This window comes from Phalaenopsis equestris, unplaced genomic scaffold, assembly GCF_001263595.1.
Source record: "Phalaenopsis equestris unplaced genomic scaffold, ASM126359v1 Scaffold000803, whole genome shotgun sequence".
Lineage (NCBI taxonomy): Eukaryota > Viridiplantae > Streptophyta > Magnoliopsida > Asparagales > Orchidaceae > Phalaenopsis > Phalaenopsis equestris.
In genome coordinates, this window is record NW_018165243.1 from 529,068 (window position 1) to 548,352 (window position 19,285).

General features: G+C 35.9%; 1 protein-coding gene across 2 annotated transcripts in view; it reads right to left on the bottom strand.

The window, feature by feature from the left end:
- LOC110031363 (probable methyltransferase PMT11) overlaps nucleotides 1-18,755 on the bottom strand; it is a 38,819-nt gene extending 20,064 nt beyond the window's left edge. The window contains exons 1-3 of one of the 2 annotated variants that reach the window (XM_020734529.1): nucleotides 18,065-18,137; nucleotides 10,663-10,772; nucleotides 10,283-10,553 (exon numbers count right to left, since the gene is read on the bottom strand). In XM_020734529.1, the coding sequence (XP_020590188.1) occupies nucleotides 10,283-10,553 (271 nt within the window). In that variant the 5' untranslated portion in view covers nucleotides 10,663-10,772; nucleotides 18,065-18,137. Of the gene's footprint in view, nucleotides 1-10,282; nucleotides 10,554-10,662; nucleotides 10,813-18,064 lie in introns of both variants that reach the window. The other variant, XM_020734528.1, reaches the window with a different exon arrangement.
- Between the last annotated feature and the right edge of the window lie 530 nt (nucleotides 18,756-19,285).

Here is a 19,285-nt window from a genome sequence, read left to right on the forward strand (position 1 = left end):
GATTATCTGGGACTCACATCCAACCCAAGTGGTAGCGGGCAAAAAAAGGTCTGTGAAACCGTTTTATTTGCCGACAAATTCTCCTATTTAAAATGAAAAATTAAATAAGGTTTATTTTAAGTTGGGTTCGGAAAAGCTTCCTATAAGGGCAAGCCCCTATAGTTAATTACATCTTAAATGACCAAAATCACTTAAGAATACTCTCGATAAAAATCAGAAAAAATCATCTTCAATGACTTCAAAAGAATGAGACTTTTCAACGAAATCGGACAAAGAGGTGTGAAAGGGGAATGACTAAAGTTTGGAACATTAATTACAGAATCTAAAGAAAGAAGAACTAGGGGATGTCACAGATCCAAAAGAAATTCTCGATGACTTCCCAGTCAACTCTATGGTTTGGCTTCAGTTTTGAGGAGAAATTATTCAAATGTTTCATCCTGCCAATTTTATTTAATTGGGGCTTACATTCGTGTGAAACGATCGCACAAACGGCCCCAAGAGATGTGAGGATTTAGGTCGTAACGAACGACAACCTCAGAATCCTAAAACGAGTTAAACCTTAGATCATACAGCAGAGTTATACAAATGTCTAACGAAAAGGTTGAGGATTTATGTTGCGCTAGGTGAACAACCTCGAAATCTTATGGATTGTTGTTTTAATTTATAGAAAAGGAATGGTTTAGCTGGGGAAGACATGTTCTGCTGTTGAAGATGGTCGTGCTGCCCACCACGCTAGTTCCAAGTTCCTTGTTGTGACGAGTTTAAGTTTTCTATGGTGTCAGGTTATAATATCAAATCCAGCGGCCCTATGGTTGTAGTTCTTCAAATATTTTATGGATAACATGTTGAAGTTGTACAGTGTATAGCATAACAGTAGAATGTGTAGCACAGGACAAACAGTAGAGTATGCAGCAAATAAACCAGTACAACATGCGGTGTAAAGAAAAGAAAAAGGTACAGCAGGGAAGTGATTATAAGAGAATAACATACTGTAAACATAAGACAGACCTATATACCGGGGAGATCCGTTGTTCCTTAGGTGTAATTGATACAACAGGTACAAGAAGCAAAACTTGAGGAAGCAGGCTGAAATGCTTTAAAGAAACATCGCTCATAAATCTCGAAAAAGATCGTCAAAAGACTCACGATAAGAGAAATGTGAGAAAATCGACAAATCAACAAATCAATTAAAATCGATGAAAATTGTAGAAAACACGAGAAAATCCCGAAAAGAGACCACGAGTGTTTTGTCCAAAAATTCCAAGAAAAACATTTGAAAAAGTCTGAAAAGAGGGGACCGCAAGCACTCGGGTCGAGGCTAGGCTCAACTATATATTAGTATTTGATGGTCGTCGAAGGCTACTCGGTCACCCAGATGCATAAAGTCCGTCACTCAACTAGAAGGATGTCTTATCGAACCTAACTCAGGAGGGTACTTCTCAGCCTAAATAGGTTATCAACATGTGGACAACCGATGTTTAAAATGCATTTAAAATTTATATTTTCAGCATGCACATAGGCTTCAAACATGCAACAAGTGGGTTGTATCAATTTTGTTTGTAGTGAATGTATTTTTGTTTTAGAAAAAGGTATATATGTTCTTATCAAATTTGTTTTTATCAATTTTGAAAAGTAGTTGTCCACGAGTCGATCGCGCTGTCGGATATAAGGCTACCAACAACCTAAAAAGGTTCGGGTCAACTCCCGCTAGTCTTGTGTCGATGAATGATACTATCATCCTACAGCTCACCGGGTTCCTGAATCGGATCTTGTCGGGTTCCTGAATCGGATCCTGATGTCGTAGGATGACATATCATTCTATTTTATCTCCGGTGTGCCTTTGTCATCACCGCCCTAAGCCCCAAAACAAAATTGACCTACCTGCGACCTTGCTTGATGGTTTCACGATAGCAAAAGGTTATACGTGGATACTTATGTGTCGGACATAGACATAAGCATCAAAAAAACATCAAAAAAACCGAACCAAGAAGCAAAGAAAAAAAAAGAACAAAAATGGGGTGAGAGAGAGGAGGGATTGATTCACCTAAAACATCGAAAAGTATGAAGGATGAATCAGCTCTCAAAACTCGTGACGAAAAGACCTGAAAATGAAAGCCCGAAGATCTTTGAATCAATCCGAAAGGGTATCATTTTCTCACATTTTCATAAGTGGATCAACCCAAGTCAAAATGACTTCCTAACGCCGGTATCCAAACCCCAAAGATATCTTTTATGAAATTAATTCATTCCAACTAAAGGTTTTTTTTTCAAAATGAGACTTAGAAATCTCTCAAACTTCACAAAAGAAAAATACCCGAAGAATATCACCACTAGTAGTCCCAAACCCATGCAAAAATCAGGATCCTCCAACTTCCAAATTAATCAATGGCCTCATATATCAAATAAATTTAAAATCTTCCCATAGAACCAAATAAATGCTCACGGTCGGGGTCAATAGAGGGGAGCAAACAGCCACCAAGGCTCTAGGCTAAGTCCACCAACAGAACAAGGCACTCACGGCTAAGTCAAGAAACATGGTCAAAAGAGGCTCACGGCTAAGGAAACCAAAAGAACCACCAGTGACTACTATGCTCTCTTGACAAACATAAGAGGCTAACTAAAATTATTATAATTTTTTGGATGACAAACTTGATTCAACAATAAAATTCAAGCCACTCAAACTCAACAAGAAGAGTCATACCGTCCCAGGCAATCCCTCAATAGGCTCACGGGTATGAATAGGAGGAATACAGGACAGCCACCCAACAAGCCAGACCCTTGGGCAAGGGCTTAAAACGAGCCAAACTGAGCCCCTCAACTAAGGCCAAAAACCACAGCCAGTAAATGGCTGAAACCGAGTCCAACACAAGCCAAAACCGAGCCCAGCAGGGGCCAAAACCAAACCAAATGACCTACCAACAAGCTCACGGGTAGGACTAAGAACGAACCAAATCAGGCTCCCAAGCTACCTCTCGGGTAGGAGCTAAAACAAGCAAACCGAGCTCCCAAATCATGCCAAAATAAATTCCTCAAGGTTAACAAGTAAAGCTCACATACCCAAGACAAGCTCTCAATCCAGAACCGAGCCTCCAACCCTTCCAAGGTAAAAAATTGAGCCCCTAAAGAGATCAAATCAACGCTTTAAAGGCTGATCAAATGCAGTATATGATAGCAAATCCAAACCCAGTCATTTTTAAGCAAACCGAAAACCAACAAGGGCCAAAACAAAAACTCTCAAAGCCAGTAAAAGAGCTTCAACACCTCAACGAAAGTCAAGACCCAAAGTCTCAATAAAAATCAACATCCCATGCTCCTGAAATGCAAACCGAGCACCAACAAAAACCCAAAACCGAGTCATTCAAGGTCAAAGAACAGTCCACGTGCCTTTAAAACATCAGTATATAGAGCCAAAATAGATTTTAAACTATAACAGTGTCATGGAAAGTATTTTTAGGCCACTAATATAATCGTTCTAAGCATGAATCGACTTCCCTCAAACATCCAAGCATGACAGATACCCCCCTCGAGGAGCCAAACCAAATTATTAAAGCAAAATATCGAACCTTTCCTAAATCAAAGTGAACTTTTCATAACATGCATAAGAAATTTGAGATGCTAAACCGAGCCTTCCACATGCATGAAAGACCAAATAAAATCTTCCAATGTCTCATGCTAGATAAGAATAAATGAAAAACTTCATGATACATATCCTAACATGCTTGCAAAAGGAGCTAACATTGTCTCAAAGCCATGTTTCAACCCTCCTAATTGCTTCCAATAGAAACATGCCTAGTTTCACCATTTTAAGGAAGTAATCATACCAATAAAAATATGCTGCAATAAATAGAAACATGTCATAGCTTCACCACTTTAAGCAAGTAATCAAGTCTAACTCCTAGAACATACTCACATTTCCATTTCTAGATGCTTGAGTACCAAGTATTTCAAAAATATAAGTGTAATCTCACGCAAACATCTTGTATCGTCCACTGCACCAAGCTAAGGGGTTCGGCAGAGAGAAAATCGAAGAAAGACAAGGCACAGAGGGAGAAAGTACCTCCCTGAAGCAAAGAAAAGCCACACAAAAATTTTCAAAGCACTCCTCCGCTTCAATCCTTCCTCCAACAGTAAGAGGAAAACAACCCAAGTCAACAGGCTAAAGAAGTAAGTGAGAAAAGAAAATGACAGTTTTCCCCCCTCAGAGATTTTTTGCATACCCCCAGGGCTACAAAACCAAGCTCTAATAAAGAAGGAGAAGAATGATTAAGAAGAGATTAATGATTAAGAAGATACGACAGAGGGATCGAGCGCAGAGGATAGGATCCTCGCAGAGGCCACGCTTTGCGGCAAGGAGAGTCGAGAACAGAGGATACGATCCTCGCAGAATTGAAATACGATAAGGGGTGGGTTGAGGGATCGTCTCGCGTGCGCGAGGCGAGCGCGGGAACGAGACTCCTACGGCACGAAGGAGTGGGCCAGGCGAAACCGAGCGAACCGCGACTAGGGTAGAGATCCACGAGCGCGAGAGGAAGAAACGGGAGAGGGGAAAATAAAATTAGGTTATGAATTTTTTAATATAAGTTATTAATTATAATAATAATTAAAAAAATATTATTTATTATTATAATTAACATTTAAATATGTATTTTCCCCAAGACACGTCGTCGCAATGAAACGAACATCCTCCTAGACAAAATCGATGTTCCAAACGCATCGGCGCGGTTCGTTTCGTCATCTGGTGTCATCGACCAACGTCGTCATCGATCAGGTCAAAAAAAAACTCGTCGCGGTCCGAATCCTATCAAAATTTCAGCTCAAATTCGATTAAACAGGACGGCGAAGAGCGCAGCGGCGCCAAATCAACGAGTAAAGTCAATCCTAAGGTCGGCAGTCCTATAGGAATGCTTTCTGAGTTCCTTCAGAGTAGTCTTACATGCCAAGCAATAGCGGTCAAAACTACTAAATGGAATGTCAAGTCGGCGAAGAAAAGTCAAGAATTGCTAACGGGGATGACTTTTTCACTAGTTTTCTAGGAATAGTCGACAGAAAGGTCCTACAGCTAGATCCTACGCTACTAAGGAGAGGGAAAACTACACCTCGACCGAAAGCGAGGTCAATAATATGCTAACAGGTTGATAGGCTGTTGGATAAAATATTGTGATGCTTGTCCAAAATTGGAACTATTGTTGAACATTCTCTACAGTGCCTCAATTTGTTCCTTGATGAACGGACTGAATTCTGAAATATTTTTGGTTGTGACAACAACATTTGCATGGTTCTCCCTATCATATCTTCCATCAGGGAGCTTCCAATTTGTAGATTTTTAATATAATTTCCAACATTTTTCCTTCACATGACCAAATTCTTTACATTAATCGCACCATGACCGACCTTTCTTGGGCTTGTTATTTTGAGAAAAATTTTTGTGTATACAAGATTGATCCTTTAACATAGGGTGACGTGTGATTGTTTGTCATCATCGACTTCTATCTGGTCTCCTCACTTCGAACTTATGAAAAATCCTCTTGAAGGTAACGAATGGGTTTAATTCTCATGATTCTCCCCTTATCTTCAATTAAAACTTTATTTAGGCCAAGGAGGAATTTCATGATCCTTTTTTGTTCAATAATCCTCCTATAAAAGGCAGAGTCATTGGAACATTTTCAAGAATAAACCTCATATATGTCCAAATACAGCCAACAATGTGTGATCTTGAAATATAAAGTAACATTCATGTACTCTTGTCTCAACCTCAAATAATTTTGAGAAGTTTTTAGTACTATAGTAGGTTTTACGTGCAACCTCCTATATTTCCTTCGCATCCTATAAAGTAGGATGTTTTCTCCAATCTTCATGATCATAAAATTTTTCTGGCCCGATATTTAGAATCTATCATTTCAGGAGCCAAATTTTCGCTTGCTAGATGTATGTTTTTCCCTCTAACATAGATGTACATGAAAACGTACCGTGACCATTAAAAAAAGTTATGATTATTCTGTTTACGTTTCCCGACTAGGTGAGATAATTATCAGGTATGATAGGGACTGAAGAAGTAGGCTTGAATCTATAGGTGACCTCTGAGGAAGAAGATTGTGAGGACATGTTGTGTTTGATCATAATAAGATTATAGAGTTTGAATAAAAGAGACTTGCTACTAGAATGAAAGCGAGAGGATCCTTAATTTGACTGCTCGACTAATGAGCAAATAGGGATTAGTGGGAAGTGTGCAGCTCTCAGTTTTCTGAGTTCAACATAGGACGAGAATTTGTAAGCTGGCAACTCGTGAGAGGGCAGCTAAGGCAGACCAAATCGATCTCATAATTGCTCTAAAAATGTTCGAACAGAGCGTTTGAGCGAGGTCTGCGACTTGTGCCTACGAGAGAAGTGAAGCTGAACTGGGTGCATTCAAACAAAAGGTGAACGATCTGTGATCTACAACCTATGATGTGTTTGAATTGAAGGAATGAGGTTGCGGATTGCATTCAGCTAAAATTCGAAAAAGAAAGCGCTCCAGAGTTGTAGTTGATCAGAGTGCAAGAGTTGGTGATTGTCCTCTGTTGGGAATGAGAGGAAAAAATGAGATGATGCGGACCAAAAAGATGAAGAACGTCGCACTGCTTGTGGTAGGAGCGACACAATCCACAGGAGAGACCGAACCACAAAAGTGAACGAAGGAAGCTCTGTGGTCTTCTCATGTAGGAGAAGACAGTGTCGCTAATACCATGTGATTATCTGAAAAAATATTTTTTTACTTCTACTCTATACTAACGCATTACACCTTACTATATATATATAATAGTGTGTCTACCATACCGGTCAACAAAATAGGAAACTATAATACTTTTAAATTAGGATTTCCGCCAAAAAAAAAAACATAAAAAATATAAATTAATAATATATGGGAAACTATATCATGAGGAAAGAAAATAAATTTCTTCCTAATCAAATATGTTGATCAACACTTTCCTACGGTATTTGATTATTTAAAACACAGTAGAAATGCATGGGCTTTAAGAGATTTGAAATACATATTCTTCATATCTTGCACTAAAGACACTCATGATTCCCATCCAACACCGCACACTATAACATAACATGACACCAAAAAAAATCAATATATTTATTTTGTATCCAACCAAATAATTCGTATTTTTAAAATGCTTGCAATCTAATTACTTTGAATTAAAAATGCATATATTTTAAAAATATCCAAGACAAATAATTAATATTCCTTCAACATTAGTTTTATTAAACTGATTAATTTGCGCATTTGTTAGCCTTTGTTGACCATAGCTGAAACACTCAAGTTTATTTTCATTTATCTTGTTGTGAAAGATAACATTTTATCTAATATGAAATGCTTTGATTTATTACTTATAATTTTACCCCATGCACCACAAGGTTCTCGTTTTCACCATCATCAACTTAACTATCAATGAATTGTTTACCGTCCCACTTTCTAATTCATACAATATAGCCGACTTAGTTGCAAATGTGTAAGTTTACATATAAGTTACTATAACATCCTCTGAATAATATTTATGACGCATCTCATTGTTTCAGTCAATCAAATTTAAAAACCAAACGTAATCGCATTCTTCCATATTCTAAATGTTTTGATGAAATAAATTGTAAATCAAATAACTACAACATTCCACACTATTTGCATCTCATATGAACCAAGAACCTTACTTTTATGCATCGTCTTCCAAGTTCACATTTATGAATTCATCTAGGATACATGCCATTATTTTTCATTATAATCCTCTAAATAATTTTGTTAAAACTCTTGTTTAATAATTCTTAATTCTTTATTTTTTTAATATTTAACTAATGTCCTATTATATTCAATTCAAGTGCATTTAACTTGATTAAAGTCTATAGATCTCTTTTCTTTTGATTTAGCCACTGAACATATGCATGTTTCAATACTTGCTACTATTTTTATTATAAATTATCAAAAGAAAATTCAATGCTTGCTATACTCATTGTAAGAACTCTAGCTTTCTTATAATCTATGTAAGCCTTAATAATTTAAATACGTCACTCTTTAATAGCATTTTTTTTCTATTTATCTTTTGGATCTCATTCTACTATCAAATTATCGTATTAGTACGCCATCTATTTCCAAACCCCTACTACTTCCACAATAATCTTATTAATGAAACTAGTCATCTTATTCCACACCCGATTTGGCTAAATAAAAGAATTTAAATTAGCCAACCTTGTCAACATATCTTAAAACAATAACAATCTATAACATTTATAATTCCATAATATCATCCTAATTATTTTAATTATTTTAATTATACTTCCAAGATTTGCATACATAACCACTAATCTATATTATATGTACAATCTCTCATAGAATCACCTTATAATCTTCCTCCAACATCCAATTTTTATCTAAATAAAAAATATACTATTTGTAGTTTGGTGTCTCCAATTTTAATAACAATATATTTTTCTTGATTTTTAAAAATATGAGTTTGCTTTTGGAAGATCTTGGGCTTCTACTAAATCAGATTTGAATAATTGTGACTCAATAAAGCTTAAAGAACACTTCCAATCATAACATCAGAAGCTTCTTATAAAGAGGATGTTGTACATTATGAAGCAGCTCAACTAGTCTCTCTTAATCCTTAGTCATCAGTTATTTTGCGCTCTTTTTTTTTTTTTTTTTTTTTGAAAAGGATTTCAAACCTTAGATCTCCAACTTAAAGACCGAAGTCAATATCACTCAATCAACTGTTAAGTGGGGTTATATTTTCAATTTGATCAGTGTTACTTATTTGGTCGTGCCTAAGCCTTTGCCCTCATTTCTTTTAAGAAATCATTAGAGGTTAAATACAATTTTTATTTATGATTAATTTAATATTTTTTACTTATTCATGGATAGTTTAGTCACTTTGAAGAAGGCATGTTATTTTAACTAATTCAAGGCCATGTAATTCAAATAGTTAGCAAAATATGGCTTTTTCTTTGGCACTTTCTCTTCTCCTAATAAGTCATGATGGCTCTGATCTTATCTATGAGGTTCTTATTTTCCTACTTATCTCCATCCCCCTTTTTATATTCTTCAAGTGTCAAACTAAATCAAAAATTTTTTTGGAACAATTTCTCAGAATTTTTATATTTTTATAAATGAAAAACACCAATTAAGGTGGCACCACTGCCCCTATTCATTGCCACCGTTCACCTTCACAAATGTCGTCTGCCGCCATCGTCGATCATCAGTTTTCACCACCAATAGTGGCAAACAGCTACAATCGATTGTTAAGTGGGGTTATATTTTCAATTTGATCGGTGTTATTCATTTGGTCGTGCCTAAGCCTTTGCCCTCATTTCTTTTAAGAAATCATTAGAGGTTAAATACAATTTTCATTTATGATTAATTTAATATTTTTTACTTATTCATGGATTGTTTTGTCACTTTGAATAAGGTGTGTTATTTTAACTAATTCAAGGCCATGTAATTAAAATAGTTAGCAGAATATAGCTTTTTCTTTGGTAAATTCTCTTCTCCTAATAAGTCATGATGGCTCTTATCTTATCTATGAGGTTCTTATTTTCCTCCTTATCCCCATCCCCTTAAGGTTCTTATTTCAGTTCTCCAGGCCCCTGAGGGATTCATTATCATGATTCTCAAAATGTTATTTTTCTCTTCACCTCTCATTATTCGCCCTTACATCGATTTATTCCCATCTCAAAAAATTAAGATATCAAATTTATAAAAATCTGCAATTCCAATACCATATTTCTCGTCACATTAAAACTAGGATTGCCAATGATTTATTGTGTTAAAAAGACAGCACAGCAAGTATTGCTATCATATTCAGGTGAAACATCTCTCTCTTCCCATAAATCATTGCAGGACCCTAAGATTCAATGCCTCAAATAAAACTAAGCAGCTTCAGCCTCAAAATGGTACCAGTATAACACGCTAAAGAATCACCTATAATATCATCACCAAAGATAAGCTTACAGGGGCAATGTTTTGCAATTTCAGAGCACAAAACAAAAGATTTACGACAAACTAATATTCCATGGGAAAATTGCATATTAATCAGAGAATCCAAAATTAAATTTGAATATTCATAAGAAAAAAACTAAATGAAGCAAATCAAATCTTTATACAAAGCATTTGTAGATTCAGGCTCAATCATTAAATCTGTTGCAAAGTAACACAGAGACAATGCACTCGAAATAAAAGTAGCATTAATTCAGTGCTTAGCATATTTATAAAATTGGTGAATGAAAAAAGAAAGATAATAATGTATACCATCTCGTGTCCAATTTATCCGACATCGTGAGCAATGAATTAGATCAAATGCCTGGCTTGGATAAAGCATCCTCCGTGTTGCAAAAGCTGCTACCATTGCCGGCACGCCACGCTCAAGAGCAAATTGAATCTGGTTCTCATGAACATCTTTCGGGGCAATTGACATGGTGATTGCATTTTTTGAAAATAAATATGCGCCAAAACTAGCTACACCACATCCAACATCAAGAACAACTCTAGTATGAGAACCAAACAATATATCTGAAACCATCTGCGTAAAAATATATAAGATGATGCATAATTTAGCATAATCCAATTATGAGATATAAAACAATAATCTAAATCACTATAAAAGCAAAAGCTTTGAAGATATTAAATACCTCTGATATTTGATTTAAATACTGATTTGCTCCATGTATAAACTGAGTTCCTCCTCCAGGAAATTTAAATTTATCTTTATCTCTTATGATCCAATTTTGCCCACCTTTATCTTCAACCAAACGTGTATGAGGAACATTGTTAAACCAAATCTAAAATCATCATGTTGGTTAGAAAAAAATCTCAATGAGATATTAATAAAATTACATAGAAAAAAGTTCTCTGAAATAATTTTAGGTTGAAAACAATCTTAGCATCAGTAAACATTCAAAATTTCGATTATACTATTTCACCACTTGAACAATAACTCAATTGCTCAGCAATAGGGGACAAATTGAACATATATAGCAAATCCTATAATGCTACAGCCTACAAGAAAGTAAAATTTATGGTGGTCTACATTTAAGAACTTGTCTCAATTTAAATCACCACGTGGTCATCTACCATTTTTACTTTGATTCTAGTATTACTAGTGTAACACTCCCAACAAAGTCTCTAGAATGCTAAAAAAATATGAATCATTTTCTACATAAACCTATGAGCATTGGAAAATTAGATGTTTCATTGGAATAAGAACCTATTCAAATGGAGTGTCCAAAACAGAAAAAGACAAATTTTATTAAATAATTCAAACTTAATCAGGCTATTAAGTCAACCTAGACCACAATTCTGCATCCCTTAAACATTCTAAATGAGGGCTGCCACCATCTCCTCATCCTTGAAGGAATAAAGCAAGTAGCCAAGGAGAACTAGTCCCTGTTGTTACCAAACTAGCCTATGGGTCTTGAGGAATCATTATCCTCTTTGAGAGGTTGGATGAATAATATTGAACTAAAACATTATGTATGAGGGCATCCTCCATCGCCTCATCCATGAAAGAGTAAAACAAGTAGCCAAGGAGAACTAGTCCCTGTTGTTGCCAAACTAGCCTATGGGTCATGAGGAATCATTCTCCCCTTTGAGAAAAGGTTGGATAAATAATATTGACCTCTGGTGTTTGATTCATCGCTAGAATTTCACCACCGCAAACATTTATAACTTTAATATTCTGCAACGGAAATCTTTCACATGCTCAAATTTTACCCTCGATAGTGACTTCTCCCTCTCTCTTAAAATTTATCCAACCTTTTTCTCAAAGGGGAGAATGATTCCTCATAAGAAATTGTGTTGAAACTTCACTCTCACCTGATTAAGCCTATCAAGGCATGCTGATGCAAGTTTAAAATCATTGATTGTTGAACAATACAGAAAATTAATTTGAATTTTAAATTTTGATTTTTGAATGAGCTTTGAATTATAATCATCATGTTCAATCAATTACAACATAATTTCTAAATTTGGTGGATCTTCTGTCCTTGTCTGATGTATGTTTGTAATTGAATCCTTCAAAGGTAAATTTGATTGCCCTAATAAGCATTGTTCCCATGCTTAAAATCATCTTGCATCTTCAATCTCACCTCATTAGAATGCCCAAGCCTAGTGATAAAAACAGTCCAAAGTTGTCGAAAATGCAAAATACCATTTTGAATTTATACTTTGATATTTTGAACTTCAAATTATAATAAGTTGGAAGAAACATGTCAAATAAATTTAGTTTCTAAGAATGGATTTGGATAATCAATAACTCTTTTTGGACTTTCTAACATTTTACAAAAATGGCTATTTATTATGGCTTCGTATTGTACAAGCAGTATCACGGTTGTTTATATGCTCCTATTTCCTACAAATCTTCTTATAGTACATATTGTGTTCCAGCGGGTTCTATCATATTCCTTCTATCCGACTTGAAGGTGCATCTTTGCAATTCCATTTCAAATTTGTCCAGCAATTCTTATTACAGTGCCTATCAAATACGGCTTACAAAAATTTGTATTTTGAGATTTAGAATAATTTATGACACAAACAAAAAAACCTGCTTTGAAAGTCAAATATTCCTTATTCATCTATTTTCATATAATGATACTTGATCAGGTGTAAGATCTTAAAACCTTCCTTAAGAGACAAGCCCATCACCAATAATTTTAGTTCAAATTACAAGTTGAAAGTGCGATTGGCTTCGAGATCTATTGCAATATACTTCCTTTTAGTGGAAAAAATTTAATCAATTCTAATGCTTTTGGGGGTTAATCAATTATTGGTAGAAACTCTTATCATGGAACTGCATTTCATATGTTTCCTATTTTTATCGTTAATATTAAATAACTATTTGTGATTACAGTTCATTTTCTTGTGAAAATTTGCATGTTATCATGCATTGATTGATTATATCAACTCTAAAATTTCTATAAGGACATATGTAGTGTATATAGCTCGTTGCTATTTTCAAAGCCCGCTACAATGGGTTATGAGGGCTGACGCACTGTCATGGGTTTAAGAGGGCTTACGCCAGGTTATGAGGGCTTAAGTTAGGAACTAGCTAATACAAAGAAGAAGGAAGCCAAAATAAGCAAGCTACTTGCAAATGGTTCAATCCTAAAATTTTCACAATATTCAAGCAATCTTTGGCGTCCAAGCTAAAGCTTGATAAGATCTAACCACTTCCAAAGTTTTGAATAGGAGGTGGTTGAAGATCTCATTCATCAAAGGGTTCTCAAATGACTATTAAAATATCATCAGCAAAACGCAAGCACCAATGATGAATACAAGTAGGCGCAATACCCCAAAGGTTATATTGTGGCAAAATTACATACATTTAGTGGTAATGGAAACCTCAAGTAGTATTGGGCTCAATTCAAAACTGCTCAGAATAACAAGGGAGATAATGACAACATAAAACATAATTAGTTGATGAATAGCTTGATTGACACTACCTTAAGTTACATAAAAGTTTGTACAAAAAATTCATTGAATTAAAGGGCTTGATCATTATAAGGTTAACTAAAGCCTCAAAAAAAAGTGTTGATAATTGGCCTTGCATTCAATACAGGAAAGGATGAAAGTATCAGCAGGTATATAATTAGATGGTGAAACTTAGTGAAGCTACTACTACCTCCACCTTCAACACAGACCAGAACAAGACGAGGAATGCAACTCCTTAAGAACAAACCCAACATCAAAGGTGAAGAAAGGGAAAGTCCCAACATTTCAACTACAAATAAGAAGTCATACTCTTTCAAAAGGACTATATGACTAAGATCTTACAACAAACCGAGAAGATGGAGCTCCAACTTCTAAAATCAAAATTCAAAATGAAGGTGATAGAACTAATAATCTAAATTGTCACCCACACCTTTGGATCATTAGCGCAAAGAATGATATGGCTTCGAGGCTTAGATAGAGAAGAATTATCAAGCAATGAGATTACCTTCACAAATAATGCTCTCCTACTATATCCGAAGGATGTGAGAGTTAGTATTCTAAAAAACCCCTATTTCAAAGATATAATAAAACGAAAAGAAAAAAAGTAAAAGGATAACAAATAACAAGAGATTATTTTATCTAAAAAATGGCAAAGATCACGATCAAAGTATTGTTGGACATACAAGACATTTGATGGAAGAACGTAATTGAGTCAGATCTCAACTTAAATATTTTCCTCCAATGAATCCAATTGTTGAGCAAACGTCAAATTTTATATGATATACTAAAAAAAAGGCCTTAAACTGAGCACCTTACAAAAAGAACCGAAAATATAATCAAGACAAATTAGCCAAAGAGAATGAATGATACCTAGAAGTTCAACCGCAATTTGGATGAACGTGTATAGACATCTAACTTACAAGTTAGACTCGAAGAATAAATAGCATACACCAAGCTTGATCTAGTGTTGTAGAATAAAAAAAACAAGCCCTATGAAACCTAGTCTTGACAAAAGCCTTCATTTGGGGTAGACTATGAAGAGTATTTGAAAGCTTCAAAAACCACTTCTCATTGACAATAAGACCCTTGAGAAGAGTATCCTCAACTCCTAAAAAGATCATTTCATATAGTGCTTCTTATTTCCCCAACAAGAACATTTTAAAATAAATTTATAAAATAAAAAAAGAGATCCTATAGGTATAGTGTTATGCCATAAGAGTAGTTAAGACAAAATGCTATGTGACAACATTGTCTTTAACTTGTACAACCTACCTTTAAAACCCCGTCTACCTGGTGAAAATTTTTGTGTTAAAAATAATGCAAGGATGGCAGTTGCTTAAGTACGAAGATAATGAAAACTTTTATACAACAACAATAACAGCCATTATTCCACAAAGGAGGTCGGCAACATGAATCCTTTTCCTCCATTGCATCCTATTGAGTGTCATTGTTTCATTTAATTCTAACAGATTACGATCATTTTTAATACAATATGCCCAAGTCTTTTTGGGTCTACTTCTACCTTTCTTAACGTAAGTGTAATCTAAAATAAATATGTTCTCCCAACAGAATCATCAAATGCTCGACATGTAATGTGACCAAAACATCAAAGACGCCTCTCTCTAATTTTGTCCTCCACTGGAGCTACACCAACCCTATCACGGATACATTCATTTCGCATCTTGTCACTAAATGTCACGCCACTCATCCACTAAGCATTCACACCTTAGCAACACTTAATTTTGTTTTATGTTGCCATTTCAAAGGCTGGCATTATGTGCCATAAAGCATTGCAAGTTTCACCACCATCTTACAAAATTTTCCTTTTAGTCAAAGGAGCACTTTTTTATAACACAATAGACATGATGCATTCCTCCACTTCAACCAGCCAACTTGATTTCTAATAATAGCAACCCCATCTATATCACCGTCACTTTGAACAAAAGACCTGAGATATCTAAAACGATTACACCTTTTAATGATTTGATCACCCATAGTTATAACTCTGCATTAGAGCTACTACTACTAAAATTACATTCCATGTATTCAGTTTTAGATTTACTCGCAAGAAGGCCTCTAGACTCCAACGTAGACCTCCATAATTCAAGTTTTTCCTAAACACTTCCTCTAGTCTTATCCATGAGAACAATATCATCAGTGAAAAGCTCTGTAAATGTCCAGTAAGAATGTCCATAACTAAAGCAAAAAGATATGAGCTTAAAGCCGTCCCGGATGTAATCCAACTAAAATAGAAAAATACTTGGTCAATCCTCATTCTATTCGAACAAAAGTGACAACTATAGTACACATATCTTTAATGACTTGAATATAAGTCATATCAACACTTTTCCTCTCTAGAACTCCTCAAAGGACTTCTCTTGGAAGCTTGTCGTCGATGTTTTAAAAGGTGTGAGCATTGGATGGGCATTTTAGCTGTTATGGGGCGAGGCGTAAGCCCTACGGCGTCGGGTATAAGCCCCACGGTATAAAAAAAATAAAAAATATAAATATTAAGAATATGTCTCTAGCATTGCAAACATGAAAAAAAAATTATGCAGTTTACTGTAGCTACGGTGAAATTTCTGTAGCTACACTAAGCTCGTTGTAGCCATAGTGTAAAATAATAAAAATCGTGAAACACTATGAACCTCTAACCAAATGAATTGGGTTGAGCTTGCGAGAGAGCACGGGTGCAGAAAAGAGCAGGAATTGCGCCTGAGTACGTGAGCATGATCTACCTGCCTGCCAGAGAGGTAGTCGAGGGATCGCCTCTGCAGGAAGAAGCCGGGAGGGACGAAGTAGAAGCCTGATGGCAGAATCGTCTGCGTGCACATCGAAGCAGACAGCGTGATCGCCTGCTGCGAGAGGGACGAAGCAAATGGCGACAAGTTCTTCTGTGTCTCTGCGTGTGAGGGAAGAAGCAGAGGGTGTGGGAGACCGAGTCTGAGAGGAGACCTTGAATCAATGTGGATTGAGTAAGTATAAAAAATTAGGGTTTTTTTTTCTTTTTATTTGATTAATAGATTGGGCGTACGTCTCATGAGGCGCAAATTGCACTCTGAGTGCTCCCAGGCGTAAGCCTTCTGAGCTCTATGCTCCCCACACTGGCTTGATACGAATAGGCTTACGCCTCGCCCTGGAGCTTGCCCGCCTTTTAAAACAAAGCTTATTGTAAGATTTTTCTAAATCAATAAAAATTATATGTAAATTCTCCTTATTTTCTCTGTACTTCTCCATCAAAACTCTCCATAAATGTATAGCTTCCATAATAGCCATGTTCAGCATAAATCTAAACTAATTATGAGAAATATTTATATCACCACTTAACCTATGTTCAATTATCCTCTCTCATAATTTTAAACTATAACACATCAACTTAATTCCTCTATAATTTATAAACTCTTGTGCATCCTCTTTATTCTTAAAAATGGGGTCCAAAATACTTTTCATCCACTCATCAAGCATCTTTTTAGTATTTAAAATAATATTAAAGAGCATAGTAAGCCAAGAAATTCTTAAATCTCCTATATATTTCCACACTTCAATTGGGACATCATTAAGTCCTACCGATTTTCCCTCCTTAATTTTCTTTAAAGACTCATCAACTTCTTTTTTACTAATGTGAAGGTAAAAATAAAACATTTTTTTTATTATTAATGATATTAAGATCACTAAATTTGATCATACTTTCAGAAATTTCATTGAAAATTAAGAAACTTCATTAAAAATTTATCAAAATAGTGCACTCACCTATGTTGAATATCTTCCTCTAAGAAAAATGCTTTTTAATTTTCATCTTTAATACACTTTACATGAATTAAATCTTTACTTTTTCTTTGTTTGATTGTTTATACATATATTTTTCACCATCTTTAGTATTTAATCTATTATAAAAATCATTAAAAGCATAATTTTTATATAAAATAAAAAAAAACCCTATGCGTCGAGCTACATTTTGGTGAATGATTGACATTTTATAAGAAGCTTCAAAGTTAAACACATGAGGGAAGCACTCCTGGGATTGGTGACTCCCTGGGAGGTTACTCTAAAGAAAAAAATAGCAAGGCCATTCAGTGAAAGCAGACAATGTCTGAATGGTTGAGAGTTCAGGCTCTTAAAATAATGAAACCATTTAAAGCCTTACACATCGAGTTGTATTTTGGTATGGTTGAAATTTTTCAGAAGCTTCAAAGTTAAGCACATGAGGGAAGCACTATTGGAATTGGTGACTTCCTAGGAGGTTACTCCAAAGATAAAAATAGTGAGGCCATTCGTAGAAAGCAGCCAATGTCTCGTTGATTGAGAGTTCAAGCTCTTAAATATATCCACCTAATCCTAAGCACAGCTTTAGGAGCTCATGTGAAATGGATTAAAAAACTACAGGTAAAACGTAAAGAAATAGTAAAGAAATAGAATGAGAAGAAATACAATGATTAATACTGAGTCTTTCTGTTAGAGGGAATAACGCAGACGCATTTTTCACACTCACTGTCTAGAAATCTTTCAGTTCTTAAGCCTCAGTCAGACAACTGCGGGAACCACTAAAGGAAATAACACTTTTTAGTTGAGAATATTTAATGAAAGCTGAAGCTTCAATCAACCGACCTCGTCTCTGCTCTTCGGCCAAGGAATCCGGGTCTTGTAGTTCTTTGGCGCCGGAACTAAGCAATTCAACCCCTTCCCCACCTCTGGACAATGCCGCTCGAACTTCTCCCCTCGTTCCGTTGAATTAAGCTTCTTGATCTCCTCCCAATTATCCAAGCAAGGAATGTACTCGCTCTTGATCGTAGAACAGGATCGGAACTTCGCAACCCTAACAACCCGACCGGCGCCCTCTTGCTCCCCACTCGCCTCCTCCGTCTCGTTCCCCATCCCCAAACTCTCCACCAGATCTGTATTTAACGCCCCAGTATCAAATCTATCGCTCATCTCCCCGTTCTCATTCACAACCCCAAACCTCTCCGCTGCCGCCGCCGGCGGCGGAGGCGGATGCGGCGGAGGAGGCGGCGGAGAAGTAGACCCATCGGAGATGAGCGAGGATATGTCAAATGTGCGGTTTGCGTTAGGAGAAATGGCGACATGGCCTTCGCTGGCCCCAGTGCTGCTGTAGAAGAACATGAGCTGCTGGGATCCCTCCGACCAATGCTTGCCGAGGAAGAAAGCGGCGACGCAGCCAAGAACAATCGAGGCGATCGTTATAAGGTGTGGCGATTTCAACATCTCGCCTAGCTTCTCAAGCTCTCTCTCTCTCTCTCCCTCTCTCTCCCTCTCCCTCTCCCTCTCCCTCTCCCCTTCACTTTCCTCTGGTGATTTGCTTGCAGAGACCAGAGAGCGGACGCGACATGGATGCAGTTCTGCATTCGGTGGAACCCTGGAAATTATAAAGAAAAAAAATTAAAAACCCTGGAAATTATAAAGAAAAAAAATTAAAAAGCAAAATTGTCGGCTTATGATTCAAATTAACCGCGTGCCCAGCACTCATCCGAGCAGTATGGGCTAGGGGTGAATTGAGCTTATTGAATAATCCGTTCACAAGCTACTTAAAAATAATCTATTAATAAATTAGGTGGGATGGCTATTACTAAATTTTATTTTTTTGGATTACATTTAGAAAGTTGTCACCGCATATAGATAGATGTGGTGTGAAAATAATGTTTACCCAAACAGATCAAGTGTGTTATTAAAATGTGACCGCACCAAATAAGCTGCCTCAAATATATTATACTTACTCGAGTCGTTGGCTTGCTAGAAGATTCAATTAATTTATTTTTGATTATTTTGATATATTTTTCAATTAAATGTCATTGAATGCTTCTATTTTTAGGA